At 49.4% G+C, this 15,179-nt stretch overlaps 1 protein-coding gene across 1 annotated transcript in view; it reads left to right on the top strand.

Annotated features, from left to right (window-relative positions):
- The first annotated feature begins 6,840 nt into the window (after nt 1-6,840).
- Nucleotides 6,841-15,179, top strand: part of Cd81 (CD81 molecule) — a 16,027-nt gene continuing 7,688 nt past the window's right edge. Inside the window, exon 1 of the mRNA XM_028771254.1 lies at nt 6,841-7,149. Within this exon, the coding sequence (XP_028627087.1) occupies nt 7,084-7,149 (66 nt within the window). The 5' untranslated portion in view covers nt 6,841-7,083. The remainder of the gene's footprint in view (nt 7,150-15,179) is intronic.

Below are 15,179 nucleotides of genomic sequence, written 5' to 3'. Positions count from 1 at the left end.
AGAGAGGGGCAGGGATGCTCATTCCTCCCAGGCAGCCCATTAAGATGCATCCTTTGGGCTGGTGCTTGGCCGTGTTCTGACAGCGTAACATATTTATAAATATGGCTATCAATTCTCTTTTTCTCAACAAACCAGAGCCAATCTCTTGCTAATACAATGTCGGGACTTGCTGTTTTAGTACAAATATTGAGTTTTTCTCATTGTGACAAAATAATTGTCAAAACTAACTTCAGGAAGGGGTTGTTTTGGCTCCTGGTTGAGGCTCCTGCAGAGAAGGCGAGGCAGCAGGGAGGTGAGGCAGCCAATCACATCACATTCACAGTCAGCACACAGATGAATGCTGGGGCTCATTTCATTCTTTCTTTTTCTGATCTCTTTCTTCTTTTATGCTGCTTGGGTCCAAGTCCATGGAATGGAACCTTTGTTTTTTCTTTTGCTGCTTATGTGCTTGGTATCAGAGATAGGAAATTGCTATTTAACACAGGTCACCAACACCTATTTCCTTCCTTCCTTCCTTCCTTCCTTCCTTCCTTCCTTCCTTCCTTCCTTCCTTCCCTCCCTCCCTCCCTCCCTCCTTCCTTCCTTCCTTTTGTTTTCTTTTCTTTCTTAAGAATTTCATCTTGGCTGTCCTGAAAGTTGCTCTGTAGACAAGGCTGGCCTCAAACTCAGAGATCTGCCTGCCTCTGCCTCCCAAGAGCTGGGATCAAAGGCATGTATCACCATGCCCAACTAAAGGTTTAGCTCTTCCTTCAGATCTAGGACTCATTCTTTAAGATTTATTTTTATCTAATTAATTTTGACTATTTTATGCATATAGGTGTTTTGCCTGCATGCATGTCTGCATACCACATGAGTGCCCAGTGCCAATGGAAGGCAGATAGGGGCTTCAGATGCCCTGGAATTGGAGTTACAGGTGGTTGTGAATGGCCATGTGGGTGCTAAGAACTGAATACAGGTCCCCTTGAAGAGCAGCCAGTGCTCTTAATCATTGAGTCATGGCTCTATCCCTTAGGTCTCATTTTGATCATAAAGTTGGCAGGTATGACACTGGATAGATTTGCCTTCATTTTTCTATGTACAAGGATAGCTATACCAGAACCATGTTTTTTTTTTTTTAAAAAAAAGACTACTCTTTCCCCCATTGAACTGTCTTGTCCTCTCATTTAAAACCAAAGATCTATTTCTAGAATTTCAATTCTATTTATTCTATTGATCTCCACTGTGATCATGTTAGTTAGTTTTTGTTTTGTTTGTTGTTGTTGTTGTTTTGCTTTTTGTCAACCTGACACAAGCTAGAGTCATCTGGGAAGAGGGGACCTCAACTGAGAAAGCACCTCCATCAAACTGGCCTGTAGGGAAGTCTGTGGAGCATTTTCTTTATTAATTATGGATATGGGAGGGCTTACATAGTGGTTGGTGCCACCCCTGAGCGAGTGGTCCTGGGTTGTATAAAATAGCAAATTAAGGAAGCTATGAGGAGCAAGTCAGTAAGCAGCATCCCTCCATGGCCTCTGCTTCAGTCTCTGCCTTGGCTTTCCACAGTGATGGACTATGACTGGCATGCATAAGCCAAATAAATTCTTTCCTCCATGTGCTGGACAGTTTTATGTCAACTGACATAAGCTAAAGTAGGCTGAGAAAGCTGACTTTTTAAATTTTTAAAATGCCTCCAAAAAAGAAACAAAAAAAGAAAAAAAAAACCTCCATAAGATTAGGTCTCCATAAGAAAGGCAAGCAAGCCTACGAGGCATTTTCTTAATTAGCGGTTGATGGGGGAGGGCCCATCCCATTGTGGGTGATGCCAGCCCTGGGTTTCTACAAGAAGGCAAGCTGAGCAAGCTATGAGGAGCAAGCCAGTGAACGGCACTCCTCCATGGCCTCTGTATCAGCTCCAGCCTCCAGGCTCCTGCCCTGTTTTGATTCCTGTCCTAAACCCATTTGATTACTAACAGTTATATGGAAATATAAACCAAATAAACACCTTCCTCCCTAAGTTACTTTGGTCATGGGGTTTCATCACAGCAATAGTAACCCTAACTAAAACACTCTCCAAATTGCCTTTGCTCCTGGTATTTATTACAGCAGTAGAAAGCAGACTAAAATAGCTATCCTTATGCTATTTCTCTGTCTCCCCCACCTCCTCTTTTGGAGACAAGGTCTCATATAGCCAAGGCTGGCTTTGAACTCCAGACTCTCCTGCCTTCACCCTTTAAATGCTAGGAGTATAGCTATGTTCTACCATACCAGACTTTAGAACTATACTCTCCTGGCTACTCTGGCTTTGTAGTGTGCATCAAGAAGTATAAACCCTCCATCTTTGTTCTTTTTCAAAATTGTTTTGGCTATCCTTAGTCTTTTGCCTTTTCCTGTGAATTTAGGATCAGGTCTTTCAAGATAGTTCAGAGGGTAAAGGAGCTTGCCGCCAAGCTTGATGACTTAAGTTCAATCCTAGGTCCCAGATGGTGGAAGCAGATAATCTAGTTGTCCTCTGACCTCCACACACATGCTATATAGCATGTACATGTGCATGCACACACATACACACAGAGAGAATAAATAAATAAATAAATAAATAAATAAATTTTTTAATTAAAAAGAAAAAAGCCTTGAATTTAGAATCAGCATAAAAAGCCAGACAACTTCTTAAGTGTTATGACCTGAATGATAATTTTGTCTTTGACTTGTGAAGGTCAGATTCTCTCAAATATGGTTAGATACTTAGTTTCTTCCAAGTCTGCAAGTCTCATGGGAACTCGGTGACTTTTTCCTTTGATGTTTTGTTCTTTCTGCTGCTATTCTAAATGAGACCATCATTTAGACTCCATTTTGGATTATTTACTACTAGTCTATAGAAATATATTTGTCTTTTGCATATTGATTTTTATATTTGCCACATTGTTAAATACAATTACTCATACAACTGTTCATTGTCTTGTCTTGTTTCTTTCTGTGCCAAAAGTACCTGACCACACGACATAAAGAAGAACAGATTTATTTAGGCTCACAGTTCAAGGGTATAATTCACAATGACAGGGAAGGCATGGTCACAGCAATGTGAGGCAGCTTGTCACATAACACCCACAGTCAGGAAGCCGAGTTAAACACTGGTTGTTTGCTCATTTTCTGAGTTTTATTCAGTTTAGAACCCAAGTCCATGGGATGGTGCCACTCACACTTAGGGTGAGTTTTCCCTCTTCAGTCAACTCAGTCTAGAAACTCCCTCATGGCATGCCTGTAGGTATGTCTCATGGGATATTTTAAACATTTACCAGGACTCTGTCCTGAATGGCACCTTTTTCATCTTTCCCAGAACCCTGGGGAGAAGCGCCGAGACTGTCTTGTTCACTTTATCTTGTTATGTCTCTGACCTTTGTGGGTGAGGAGCCTTCAGTCTTCCTCAAGAAGACATAGGCTCAGGACATTTATGAATCTTCAGTCCTTCCTCAGGTCTGGAGGACAGATCCCCTTCTATTGCTGTTGAATGAAGTCTTTTATCAGGAGAGTTGTGGGGCTTGGAGAGTAGAGGACTGCATTTCCTGTGACTATGGAGATGCTCACAAGAGTTTTGTCTGGCATTGCTTGGCTGTTTTTGGATGCCAAGCTCTTTCAATACACAGCTGTCTTGCTCCCTGACCTGCATATGAATTTCTAGCAAGCAGAAGTGATGGTGGTGGCCAACCTCTTTACTTGAGCAAGCCCTACATTAACAGCCCAGTTTGGGTAGTCTTCACAAATTTTAGGAAATTGAGAAATAAGAGTGGTTCTGCAACAAACTCCCCCTACCTCCTGCCAAATGCACATAGCAGGACTCCTCTGTGGAGTGAGTCACAAGACTCTGGGACTGGGCCAAAAACGGCTTGACCTTGACTTTCCCACAGGCCAGGCCCTGCTCCAAGTGACAAGGACACATTGCCCTTATGCACTTAGAGACTCTCTGCAGCACCTCCATCACACTTAAGGAAACTGAGAAGCCAGTACAAAGTAATACAGACAGAACTGTGAGACAAGCCCTGGCTATGAAGGCCTGTTCTTCCCACAGCTGCCGGACAAGGGAAAGCAAAGAGAAACCTCCCATCCTAGGCTTGGGCTTCCTCCCTCCTTCCCTAACACAGCATATCTGCCATCATCGCTGGTTTCTTGGAACCCAGAAAAGAGATGTTGTCAGGCTGAGCTAACCAGAGGGTACATTTTCTGATACACTCTCAGGGTACCTGCTTGACACATGTCCTACCAAGTGGACCCCTTGGTTCCCCCATGTTCTCATAAGGCCAGGCTGGCAGGATGTTAGTCAAGGCACTTAAGATGTGGTACTCACAGGTGCAGGCCCTGCAAAGCAGCCCCACGTACTCTTGCAACCAACTAGTCATCTCAGCAAGTCTCCTGGAACCTATGAGATTGTTCCCTACCCAATCCCTTCAATGGGAACAGAATGCAGCCTAAGTCTGCCTTCCACCTAACTCAGATCTGTCTGGTCTTCTTCTGCCTATATCTGTTCCTAGTCCAGGAGCTTCCTCTTTGTACCTTGCCTTGGAATAGTTCTCCCAGCCCACAAGGGTTTTCAGGTGTGAGAGTCTGGATCCATATTAACTCCTCGAAGACACACAGTGCAGGTCTAATAATATTGTGTGGCATTTCCCTGGGAATATGCAACATGAACATCCATTCAGTCCAGGTAGGAAACTGACAATAGACCAAAGAAGATTCCACCGAAGTCCAACTTGGTAAACCAATCAGTTGATTTAAGCTACTTACAGGAGTATGGATGAGGGGTTACTTACAGCATAAGAGACAATTCAAGGGAGCTGTATCACAAAAACCTCAGCATAGGTGATGGCTCCCAAAAGCTGGAACCCCGGGGAATGGCACTTGAACAGGTCAAAGCATGGGCTGTCTTCTTGATTATATACCTTTAGGGAGGAAGGGCTCTATAAGTTTTAGGAACATCTGAAACTTGTTAGTTGTTCATTTCCTGAGTCTTAATACCTTTTCTCCAGAAAGGGATGTTTTAATTTGGAGGAAAACTGCTTTACAAAAAAGTTCCCCACCATGATTGGTCAAACATCCTGGAAACTCTCTCCTTGGCATGTATGTATGTGACCAGAGCCTAGGGGCCCCAAAGAGAGTAGCTTTGGTTCCCAGGCTGTCCATAGCACTTGCAGCAGTTCCGGGAACACAATGGCATTTAACCCAGATGTATCACACAGTACATAGTCAAAACAGCTGGCCCTGCATGACCTTCAATGTGTAACCCCACTTTAGGCATGAGGTATCCCCATCACTGCAGACAATGGAGAGCTGATGAGAAAGCAGGTGCCCATCTCTGCACATGCAAGAACTATTCTTGCCCCCCTTTAAATAAAAAAATCCTCAGAGACTCCCTCCTGGGGACTCAGATGACTTTTATTGTGATATCACTCCAGCATTGGTGGCTTGAGTTACTTTTATTGTGACACCACTTCAGCCTCCAAGAAGTATAAATGTGGGCACAATCCTTTACTGTAGCAGCTATACTAGCCTGAAGCCAATACAAATGCACAAATTAACTCTCAAGAAACCTATTAGCTTAGCAGAGTAGAGAATAGCTCCACCCAGGCAGCTACTGGCCAATCATCAGGTTTACATGTAAATAATACATAGTTCAAATTTTCGTTCTACTGGGCATGGTGTCTTAAACCTATAGTCTCAGCACTTGGGACGCAGAGGTAGGCAGAGCTCTGTGAGTTCCAGGAGCCAGGGCTACATAGCTACATAGTGAGATATTCTCTATCCCCCACCTTGATTTTATATATATATATATATATATATATATATATATATATATATATATATATATATGCATATATATTCCTTTGGGACATATTATATTCCTTTGATATATATATATATATATTTTTTTTAAACATATTTCCAGTGCCCTGTAGCCAGAGTGTTGCCAGGTGTGATCCCTATAGGGAACATGTCCTTAACTGCTCAAAGATCTAAGAACATGGAGTGAACTGGAAAAGGCTACGTCTCGGGAACTGGCCCTTCCATTGTTCCCAGTGAGTCCCTGCTGATGAAACAGCCCCATTGCCCTCCAGTTTGAGGAAGAGAGTGCCAAGATTTCACAGGAATATCATCTACAGTAACAGCAGACATTCCTCACCTTGGAAGGGAGCACCTCCACCTTCTGAATCTTTTCTCACTTCTTATAATCCCAACTTTCAGGGAACCAGCCAGAGGATGGAGGATGGACTCTTGGAAGGCACAGTCAGGACAGCATGAATATTTGAAGGTGCCCCTGAGGGTTCTCTAGCCACAAGACTGGATAAAGACATTGGGTACACTATTGACCTTCCCAAATGCAGCCTCCAGGACTGCAGCCAAGGACTCTATCTGTGAGATAGGGGATTAGCAAGGTTACAAAGAATTCCGTTGTAGACATTCAGACCCATGGAGTTGCTGCCTGAGAGATAAATATACACAAAACACGCTAACTTTTAAGACCCTTTCCTGTCGAGACACCTCCATTAGGGAACCCTCCGGGAAGGTCCAAGGCGAGTACGAGAGGAAGTTAAGTGGAGCTTCTTTGAGGAGATATCTTGTGGCCAGTCCCCAGTCGCGACCCAGCAGCTTGCCCCGAGGGTTGGGAACCCTTCAGGAAACTTGGAGATTCATCCTGCGCACGCACAGTGCACCGAGGCTCTGAGAACCAGCTCCACCGAGTTCTCAAACACTCTGGGACTGAGGTGGCAGCACCCACCCAAGCACCCCTGGCCCCGGCACCCCGCAGGCGGGAGGCGGGGCCAGGGGCGGAGCGTCCTCGGGGCGGGGCCTCTGAGGGGGCGGGACCTAGCGGTCTATAAAGAGTGAGGAGCTCGGCGCGCGCCCGGTCTAAGTGAGCGCGCCCTTGCTTCAAAGCAATAGCTACTCTCGCGCCTCCGGCTAGGCCTCCAGCCCTTCTCTACCCTACGTCTCGTTCTCCGCACCGCAGTTCTCCGGTCCGCAAGCGCCCCAGGCTATCTGCCAGTCCGGGACTCCGGTACTGCGTCCCCAGACCGCCCGCTCCAGGACCAACCCAAGCTCCGCAGGCCGCGCGCCGCCATGGGGGTGGAGGGCTGCACCAAATGCATCAAATACCTGCTCTTCGTCTTCAATTTCGTCTTCTGGGTGAGCAGCCACTGGGGACGGGGTGCACTCCAGGGCAGCCAGGCTGGGCAGCGCGCTAGGCCCAGCTGAGAAGGCGCAGCACAACCGCGAAGTTGCGGCGCCACCTGTGGGCTCCGTGCGCCGGTCGGGGTCCTGGCGCCCCTCGCCAGCGGGGTTGGGGCCGAGAGCTGAGCTTCCGGGCTTCCGCTCGAGGGGCTTCTGGGGCCGGGAAATCAGGGGATCGCTGGCCTATCCCCTCTGAGTGCTGGGAAATGGTGCAAGAGTCTGCGGGCTAGAGGCAGGTAATCGAGAGCCCTCAGCTGTGAAGGGGGTACTCGCACCCTTCTAAACGTTGTTTTGGGCACCATCCTGCTTCCCAAGCAGTGAGGGGGCTCGAGAAGGGCGGGATCTTGGCGCCCCGCCCCCATGAGCTCATCGTAGCCACCGCCCCTGGATAGGCGGCCTCGAAGTGGTGGGGGCACGCTCCGTACTTGCCTTGGAGACGTCAACCCCACTATTACTCCACCCTTGCTTACCCTCCAGCTTGATATTGCTACCCTGGGGGGCTCCAGCTCCAGGCCTAGAGGGCAGGGTGGCCTGGACCGCGTGCTGCTACGCACCGTGCCCCAGTTCCTGACCACCCCCACCCCCATTCCCCTAGCTGCCCCTCCTTGTCTCCTGCACAGATTACAGTTCCAGCCCTTAAGATCCTGTGGAGTCTTGAGAGGAAGAGGGCGTGCAGTTCTGAGTTTGGTGCAGGCCAGGGTGGTGCAAAGATCTAGCTAGGGTCTGTACAAACCAGGAGCTTGGGATCTTTTCATATATACAGGATCTAAGCTGGGCTCTCCACTTTGGAAAGAGGTGCACACCCATTTGGTCATCTTGGAATGGAGACATGGGTATAGGAGGGTCTCCAAGTGTCCCTGGATCCTGACTGTCTTCATTGGTGGAATTAGTGGTGTGGGCTTCTTTCCATTTCCTGACAGGGTTGGGAATGGGGAGTTTTAACAGACCTGCCTGTGGGGACTTGAGTGGGCAGTGCTGGCCATTCCTCTAGACAGTGGTGCCACCCTCCCTGCTGCAGTGCACAGACCACTGTTCCCGCCACCCTCTTTCCCAGAAAGAAATGAGAATATGCCAAGACAGTGTCTCTCTAAAGTTGAAGCTGGGAGGGCAAACTTGTAAGACGGCCCCTAGAATGAGTGTGTAAGACAGGGGACACCTGTTTTCTATCGTGGTCTGCTGAAGATCTCAGGGCGGGGTGGAGGGTAATAAGATGTTGGGGATGGGCAGGAACTGGACTGAACTCAGCTGGGGCTATGCTGCATGGCGGCGTGCTGTTGGGACCATGATTGTCAGTCACAGTGACTCCAGGGAACACACTCAGGGCATAGGCGATGGGCTTAAACTGGCTCTGCCCAGGCATGTCTTGGGGTCTTGACTAGGTAGCCATGTTGGACAGTCTTTGCCTACTTTGAACTGTGCAAGGAGTTAAATGCAACCCCATGAGGTGTGTCAGCACCCCACCCCTTATACCTCAGATGTGGGATGTCAGGACCCTGCAGGGTATTTCTTTTTTTTGCCCACCCACCTGATCCAAATGGTAGACCCCCAGGCTCCCTGGAATACTGGGGCTAGGTGAGGCTGCTTGTTTCCCAGGCGGTCGGGTGGAGTCCCAACAAGTCCCTGGGGTACTCTCTATTGAGGCTCCAGGAAACGGTTCTGAAGCCTCTCCCTGCTCCCAGGGGCCTGCCTGCTGACTGCAGAACAGTGAAAATCATATCCTTTCACAATCCATGGACCTCTCCTCCCCACCCATGTTGGCTCCAAAGTGGGTAGAGATAAAGAGCAGAACCAGGCCACAACCGGTGAACACCACCCTGGCAAAGAGTCTCCTGTGCTCCGTGTGGCAAGATTTGTCCTGTGGCTGATAGTTCCCTGGTGTCATGAAATTGAACCTTTGAGGGAGCCCCACCTCACCGCTCTGGTCCTCAGTCTTCACTTCCTCCCTCTAAAGTGGGAGTTCTTGGGGTCTCTTGTCTCCTGGGATTGTGGGTAGACTAGCTAATGCACTCCAGAGTGGAGCAAGGGGCTTGGCGCAGAGAAGGCTCAGGAAATGGATGCTGGGCACAGTGTCCAAGAGGGAGTGGGGCCAAAGGAAGCTGAGCAATGATGTCAGAAGTGCGGGGGGCGGGGGGTAAGAGGGAGAGGTCCTGTGGGCCCGTGGTAGGTATGGGGGCTAAGAGCGCTAAGAAGGGAGATTTGGTTGACAGTAAATGTTTCGATGGACACTTTTTAAAATTTCCGGTTTGAAGATTAAAGTGGTTTCTCTGTGGGAGGGGACATTCCAGCTACCCTCAGCTGCCTGTTCTCACTCGCACCAGTCCTCCTTGGACTCAAGTTCAGAACCTACTTTGGGACCAGCAGAGTTCTGGACTCCCAAGATACGTGAGACAGGACACAAACCTGTAAGATAAGCAGTGAGCAGCAGAGACCATGTAAGATGCTCTTAGAAGCAGGATCTCATCCCTTTCGTCCTCTGAGGCAGGTCTGGGATAAAGGGACCAGTCTCCTGACTCTAGCTGGCAATGGAGCAGGAGAGCAGGGGATGGTTTACCACCCTGGGGTCATGGCCTGGGGTGGATCTGAAGGAGCTTTGTGTGATAATGTCTCCATTAGAGTAGTCAGTTAAGGGGGAGGAGGCTGCCACCAATCTTCACTGTGTTCTCCCACAGAATTGCCTGCTCCTCTAGCCTAAGGCTGCTGGTTCCCCACCCCCACCCCCCAGCAGCCAGACCCACCACAAAAGGCTGATTACAGTCTCTTAACTGGCATTTAATTCTCCAGACTGAACATGACTGTCTCTGTCACCCAGCGGTCTGCTGGTCTGTTGCCTTCCTTCCGGCAGAGGGACTCCAATCCTGTGGGCTCGGGGTGGAATGAGAACTTCCTGTGCCTAGTTTCACCGGCAGGAGAGCAGACTTCCCCTTGTTTCCCGAGGCTGTCTGCGGCCCAGCTTTGGGAAAGACAATAATTGGGCTGGGCTGTCTGAGAAGGGGAAGTCTGTAGTGCATCCCTGGGCTGGCTTCAAAAAAGGACATCCGAACAGTGGGGGGGGGGGGGCACAGAGCTGGAGTAAAGAAGTGGGGAGCCCACTGGTAGCCTCTACTCTTGTTCCCACATACTGCCACCTCATAAGAGCCCCCACCCTATTCTTTCTGGACCCTTTAGGCTTTCTCTCAGCACTTGCCTTCTAGCTCAGTCCTACCCCAAATGGAGAGCTTCTGTGGTGCTCTAGGAGCATACTGGCAACTGTCAACCTTGATTCCAGCACCCAGAGTCCTGCCAAGGGGATTGGAACCTCAGTTATAAAATCTCCAAGCTTAGAGTCCAGCTGCCCTAGGGAAAAAGTAGGCAATCACCCTTGTACATAGGAGAGGGCTCAGGTAGGGGTAGGGTGGGGCAGGGTTGTGGAGAAGTCCAGGTACCTGTGGCTCTGGCCCTGACACCAGGGAACCAGGTAGGACATGATGTGAGTGTTGGGTGGCCCTGAGGCCCTACAGGTACCCATTTTGTTCCTAGGACTGTTGCTGGAGAACCAGGTGTCCTAAGAACTGGCCTTTGGTAGCCTTCAACTGTTCAGTACTCTGACCTGGCATGCCAGTGACTGACTGTGACTCCTAGTACCTCCCCCACAAATACAAATACACACAGAGCGAGCGGGAGTGGGGGGCAGGGGGAGAGACAGACAGAGAGGGAGAAGGAGAGAGAGAGAAGTAGAGCGAGCAAAAACTTCTAGATCCAGTCTAAGCTACTCTCCCTGGCTAGCTGCAGGGCATAGGATATGCCATTCAAAACTATTTGGGGTCTTCTGAGTGGGCTCTACCTTTGAGGGAACTGTTCACAAAGGGTTGGCCAGTGAGTAGCTGGTGGTAGGCATCCTGGAGTAGCTGCCAAAGTAACTGCAAGGGGGTGTTGGGAGAGGGCACCTGTCTTCCTTCATATTGAGTCCGGAGAGATCTTCAGTGCTGGGAGTGCAGGGGGGGTACTTTAGAACTAGGGCACCCATAGTTTTATAGCTCCAAAGCACTGAGTTGGCAACCCAGGCCAAGGGCCTGGGAGCCAGGAAGGTTGGGCAGAAGATGCTGGGTAATAGGGCCCTCGGTGTCTTGTGTTTCCCTTGCACTGTTTCACAGATCAGTCCATACATGATGTCAGTTTGGGTTGTCAGCACTTTCTCAGGGTGGGTCTGTGGCATCCTATGACTTGTTTAGCTGTGCTTTCACCGGTGGTCAAGCATCAACGTTGGCTCTGTACTGCAGCTAAACAGTAAGATCTTGATGGTATTTAAAGAACCCAGGCCACCTGCCCTCCTGAAGCCCATCCCTGAGCTCTGGAGTGGGACCTTGTGTTACAAAAGCTTGTGGAGTATGACAAACACATACTGTAGAGTGTGACAGGTGCATACTGTTCCCGCCACCCACCCACTAGAGTTAATTCACCTTCTCACAACTTTGTTTGTTTGTTTGTCTGTTTTCAAGGCAGAGCTTTTCTGGCCATCCTTGAACTCACTCTGTAGACCAGGCTGGCCTCAAACTCAAGAGATCTGCCTGCCTCTGCCCTCCAAGTGCTGGGATTAAAGGCGTGCGCCACCACTGCCTGGACTCTCATTACTTTTCATGGCTAAAAGTCCTCACCATAGGGGCGTGGCCTGGCCTTTGCCCCTGGAAACAATCTTCTCCTGTACTCTGGACATGATAACAGCTCATTCAGCTCACCCAAAGTAACACTCTACTGGGTTGTTATCAGACCCGTTGCGGGTGATAAGGGGACTGAGGTTTCCAAGCAACTAACTGCCACATGAGGGAGTAGTGGGATCGGGTAGAACTGCACTCCACTCTGCCACCATGTTCCATAGTCAAAGTGGCCTGTAAGGCTATGCCAGCCCCATAGCCTGTCCTCAGGACAGAGGGCCATGCCTTGCCAGGAATAGATGGAAGCGTCTTGGTGCTGCTGGTGGTGATGCCAGAGCTACCTAGAGCTCGTCTACCTACTTTCAGTCCCCTGCCTCCCTTTGTTATTTTATCTGAGTACCAGGCCTCCCTGCAGCCTCTACAGTGCTCATCTCTGGCAGGCCACTATGGCAGGCTGGGTCAACACAGTCTCCCTTTGGGGTCTTACAAGACACTGGCCTTCCTAGAAGGGGGCAGGTGTGGGGAAGGTGAAGAAGGTATCTTCTCGCTTCCTTGCCTGAGAAGGAGCCATGTAGTCTGGCCCTGGAAGGGGCCCAGCTGGGTGGCCCAACCCAGTCTCTTGTACCTTAAGACAGCAGTGTATTCTCCCAGGGCCATGCCTTGGCCCCTTACACCGCCACCCCTAGCCTGTCAGTTGGGCCCCAGTGCTAGGCTTTTGCTTTGCTGCCTATTTTTAGATGCTAGGACAGTGGCTTCCTGAGACGAGGGGCCTTGTGAAAGGAACCATGGTTCCTGGCCAAGGCAAAGATTCCTGCCCCTCTCTCCAGCTTCCTTCCTGAGCTTCCTTTGGTAGACTGTTAAGTCTTTACCTCTCCTAGGAAAGCCTGAGCAAGATCCATTATCTCTGAAAGAGGAATCTGGCCTTGTCCCCATCCTCCATGCCCCAGGCCAGGCCCTGAACCCCTGTGGTGCCTGAACACATAAGATCAACCTGCCAGGACCCCCGTTGGAAGGGCAGCACCCAAGTCAGCCTCTTGACATAATCAATTCCCCTAAAACCAGTTTGAGCCTCTTTACTCTGACTTATCCAAGCTGCCCAGGGAAGGCTTCCTGAGCACACTGCCTTTGGTCATCACAATCTCTGTTATCACAGGAGAGGTCCATGGACCCCTTAGCACCTCCGAATTGTTTAGGTGGGGGTACTTTGTAGTACACCTTCAAGTGTGCATCATGTACCCAGGAGGCTTTGAGTAAGCCCCAACCCTGTCTGCCTCTGCCTTTGGTTCTTCTCTTGTGGCACAAAGGGTCACTTAAAGGAACAAGCTGTTGTTACAGTCAGCCTCCTGAAGCATTTGGGGGTATCTGGGGTGACCATTCATACCTACCAAGCTGGTTTCAGGTCCTCTTTCCCTTTCTAGAGGACTTCATGTGGGTAGCAATAGGAAAGTTCCAGAGAAGCCCCTATCTGAGGTCCGGCCAAGGGTGGGCAGTGGGCAGCTAGCACAGAGTAGAATGCTGTCCCAAGCCTGTTCCCTTTCAGTCACTTCTGGGAAACCACAAGGCCAGCTGGGTAGGGACCCAGCGTGCTTGGCAGCTCCTCATCTTGTTAAAGTTTGAGTCTGTTATGGATTAGTCCTTAAGAAGGAGGAAGCAACATAAACCTGTATAGAGTCATGAATGCATCCTTTTGTGCCAGGGAAGGAGCTCCAGGAACCTGGACATGCCACCTGGGTGCTTCCCACCCCCACCTCTAAACAGAAGGTCTTTTAGGCTGCAGGAGCAGGTGGCAGAGCCACCTGGAGAAAGGAAGCTTTGGGCAGAGGTGTCTTAGGCCCCTGAGTGGATTTGTGACGAAATCCCAGGTTCTGCTGTTGGTAAGATTCTTTGTGAATCACTTCCTCAACTCTGTCAAGAGCTAAATACAGTGACATCATATTTAGCAGCCTGTGTGTATTACTTCCCCTATTTACAGATGATGATGAGGGTGGAGGAGAGTGAGGTGGACCTGTGATACCGGAGCTCAGATATGACACAGTTAGAGACTCAGGCCATCCTTATCCTTACCTGGGCCTCCATCCAATGGCACCACTCCATATTCTTCTTCCCATGGATACTGGACTCTCTTTCCTTCTTTCTCTTTTCTTTCTTTCTCTCTTTCTTCCTTTCTCTTTCTCTCTTTTTTTAAATGGGTGTGTTGCCCCAATTTTGGAGATCATTCTAAACCTATGGTTCTGTAGACAAGATGTATAACTAATTGCCGCTAATCACTGGGACACTCTTATACCCTTCTTGGGGCTGGGGAATATACTTTAGCAGAGCCACTGGTCCAGGGACTGTGGAGTGGAGTGAAGTGAAGGTGGGGTAAGAAGCTTTCTGTTACTGTGCTCGACATGTAACACAGTTAACATTTATACCCCATGAAACTTAGCACCATCAGGAGAGTATCCTGGGCTCTTTGTGGTCCCCTTTCTTTTATCTCACCCCAGAACTTCTGTTGGGTTATCACTGTACTGTCTTGAATGAGCTTTGAATTCTGCTTTCACCTGAGCAGAGTCAGAAGGTCCCAGCTGCTTCATCTTCTGTGTGCTCCTTTTGCTCTTCATGATTGAACTGTCCTCCATGTCACATGGGTCTGTCTTTTTCCCTGGAGATTCTGCTATGCAGTGGACCCAGGGCCTGTCTGTTCACTGATCAGGGGACATACGGACTGCTCTAGGTGGGGCTGTAACAGGAAATGTTTGGGGAACATGCATGCCTGAGTGTAAAGCCTGAGGCGTTAGCTAACTTTCTCAGAAACAGACTTCAGAACTGCTTGCCAGTGCAGAAGCACCACTCCTCACCCCACCCTGCAGCACCGGTGCTGCAATTTGGGGTCAGTGGGTAGATTTGTAATCTCCCTGTGGTTCTTCAGTGCCTCGTGATGTCAGGAGAGTAGCCTCAACCAGTACTTGCATGCCCTCTGTGTGTGTGTACACCTTATGAAACATGAGTGGTTTACCATAGAGTCTTAGAAGCTCCTCGTCAGTTCTGGTTATGTTAGTTACATTTTGTAGCTGAGGTTCCTTTCCAGTCTCTTACTCCTTGAAGACCCTTGTCCCAGCTTCCTGGGCCCCTTACTTTTCCCAGCACTCCCTCTGCCTCTCCCTAGAGCAGCAGGGTAGAGAGTCACTTTGAAACCATACCAGTGCCTGAAATTCCTTCCCACTCAGCTCTGATTGCCCCTGGGACAATGGGGTGAGTGACCAAGTCCCCATTCCTAGATGCCTTGCCTACCCTAACCCTAGTTTGGCCTTTCTTCTGATTGACAGTCACAGATACAGATCCTTAGCTTTTTCCCTCCCTCCCTCCCTCCCTCCC

This window comes from Grammomys surdaster, unplaced genomic scaffold (assembly GCF_004785775.1).
Source record: "Grammomys surdaster isolate TR1022 unplaced genomic scaffold, NIH_TR_1.0 205, whole genome shotgun sequence".
NCBI classification, from domain to species: Eukaryota; Metazoa; Chordata; class Mammalia; order Rodentia; family Muridae; genus Grammomys; species Grammomys surdaster.
This window is presented reverse-complemented; position numbering and strand designations above follow the sequence as displayed.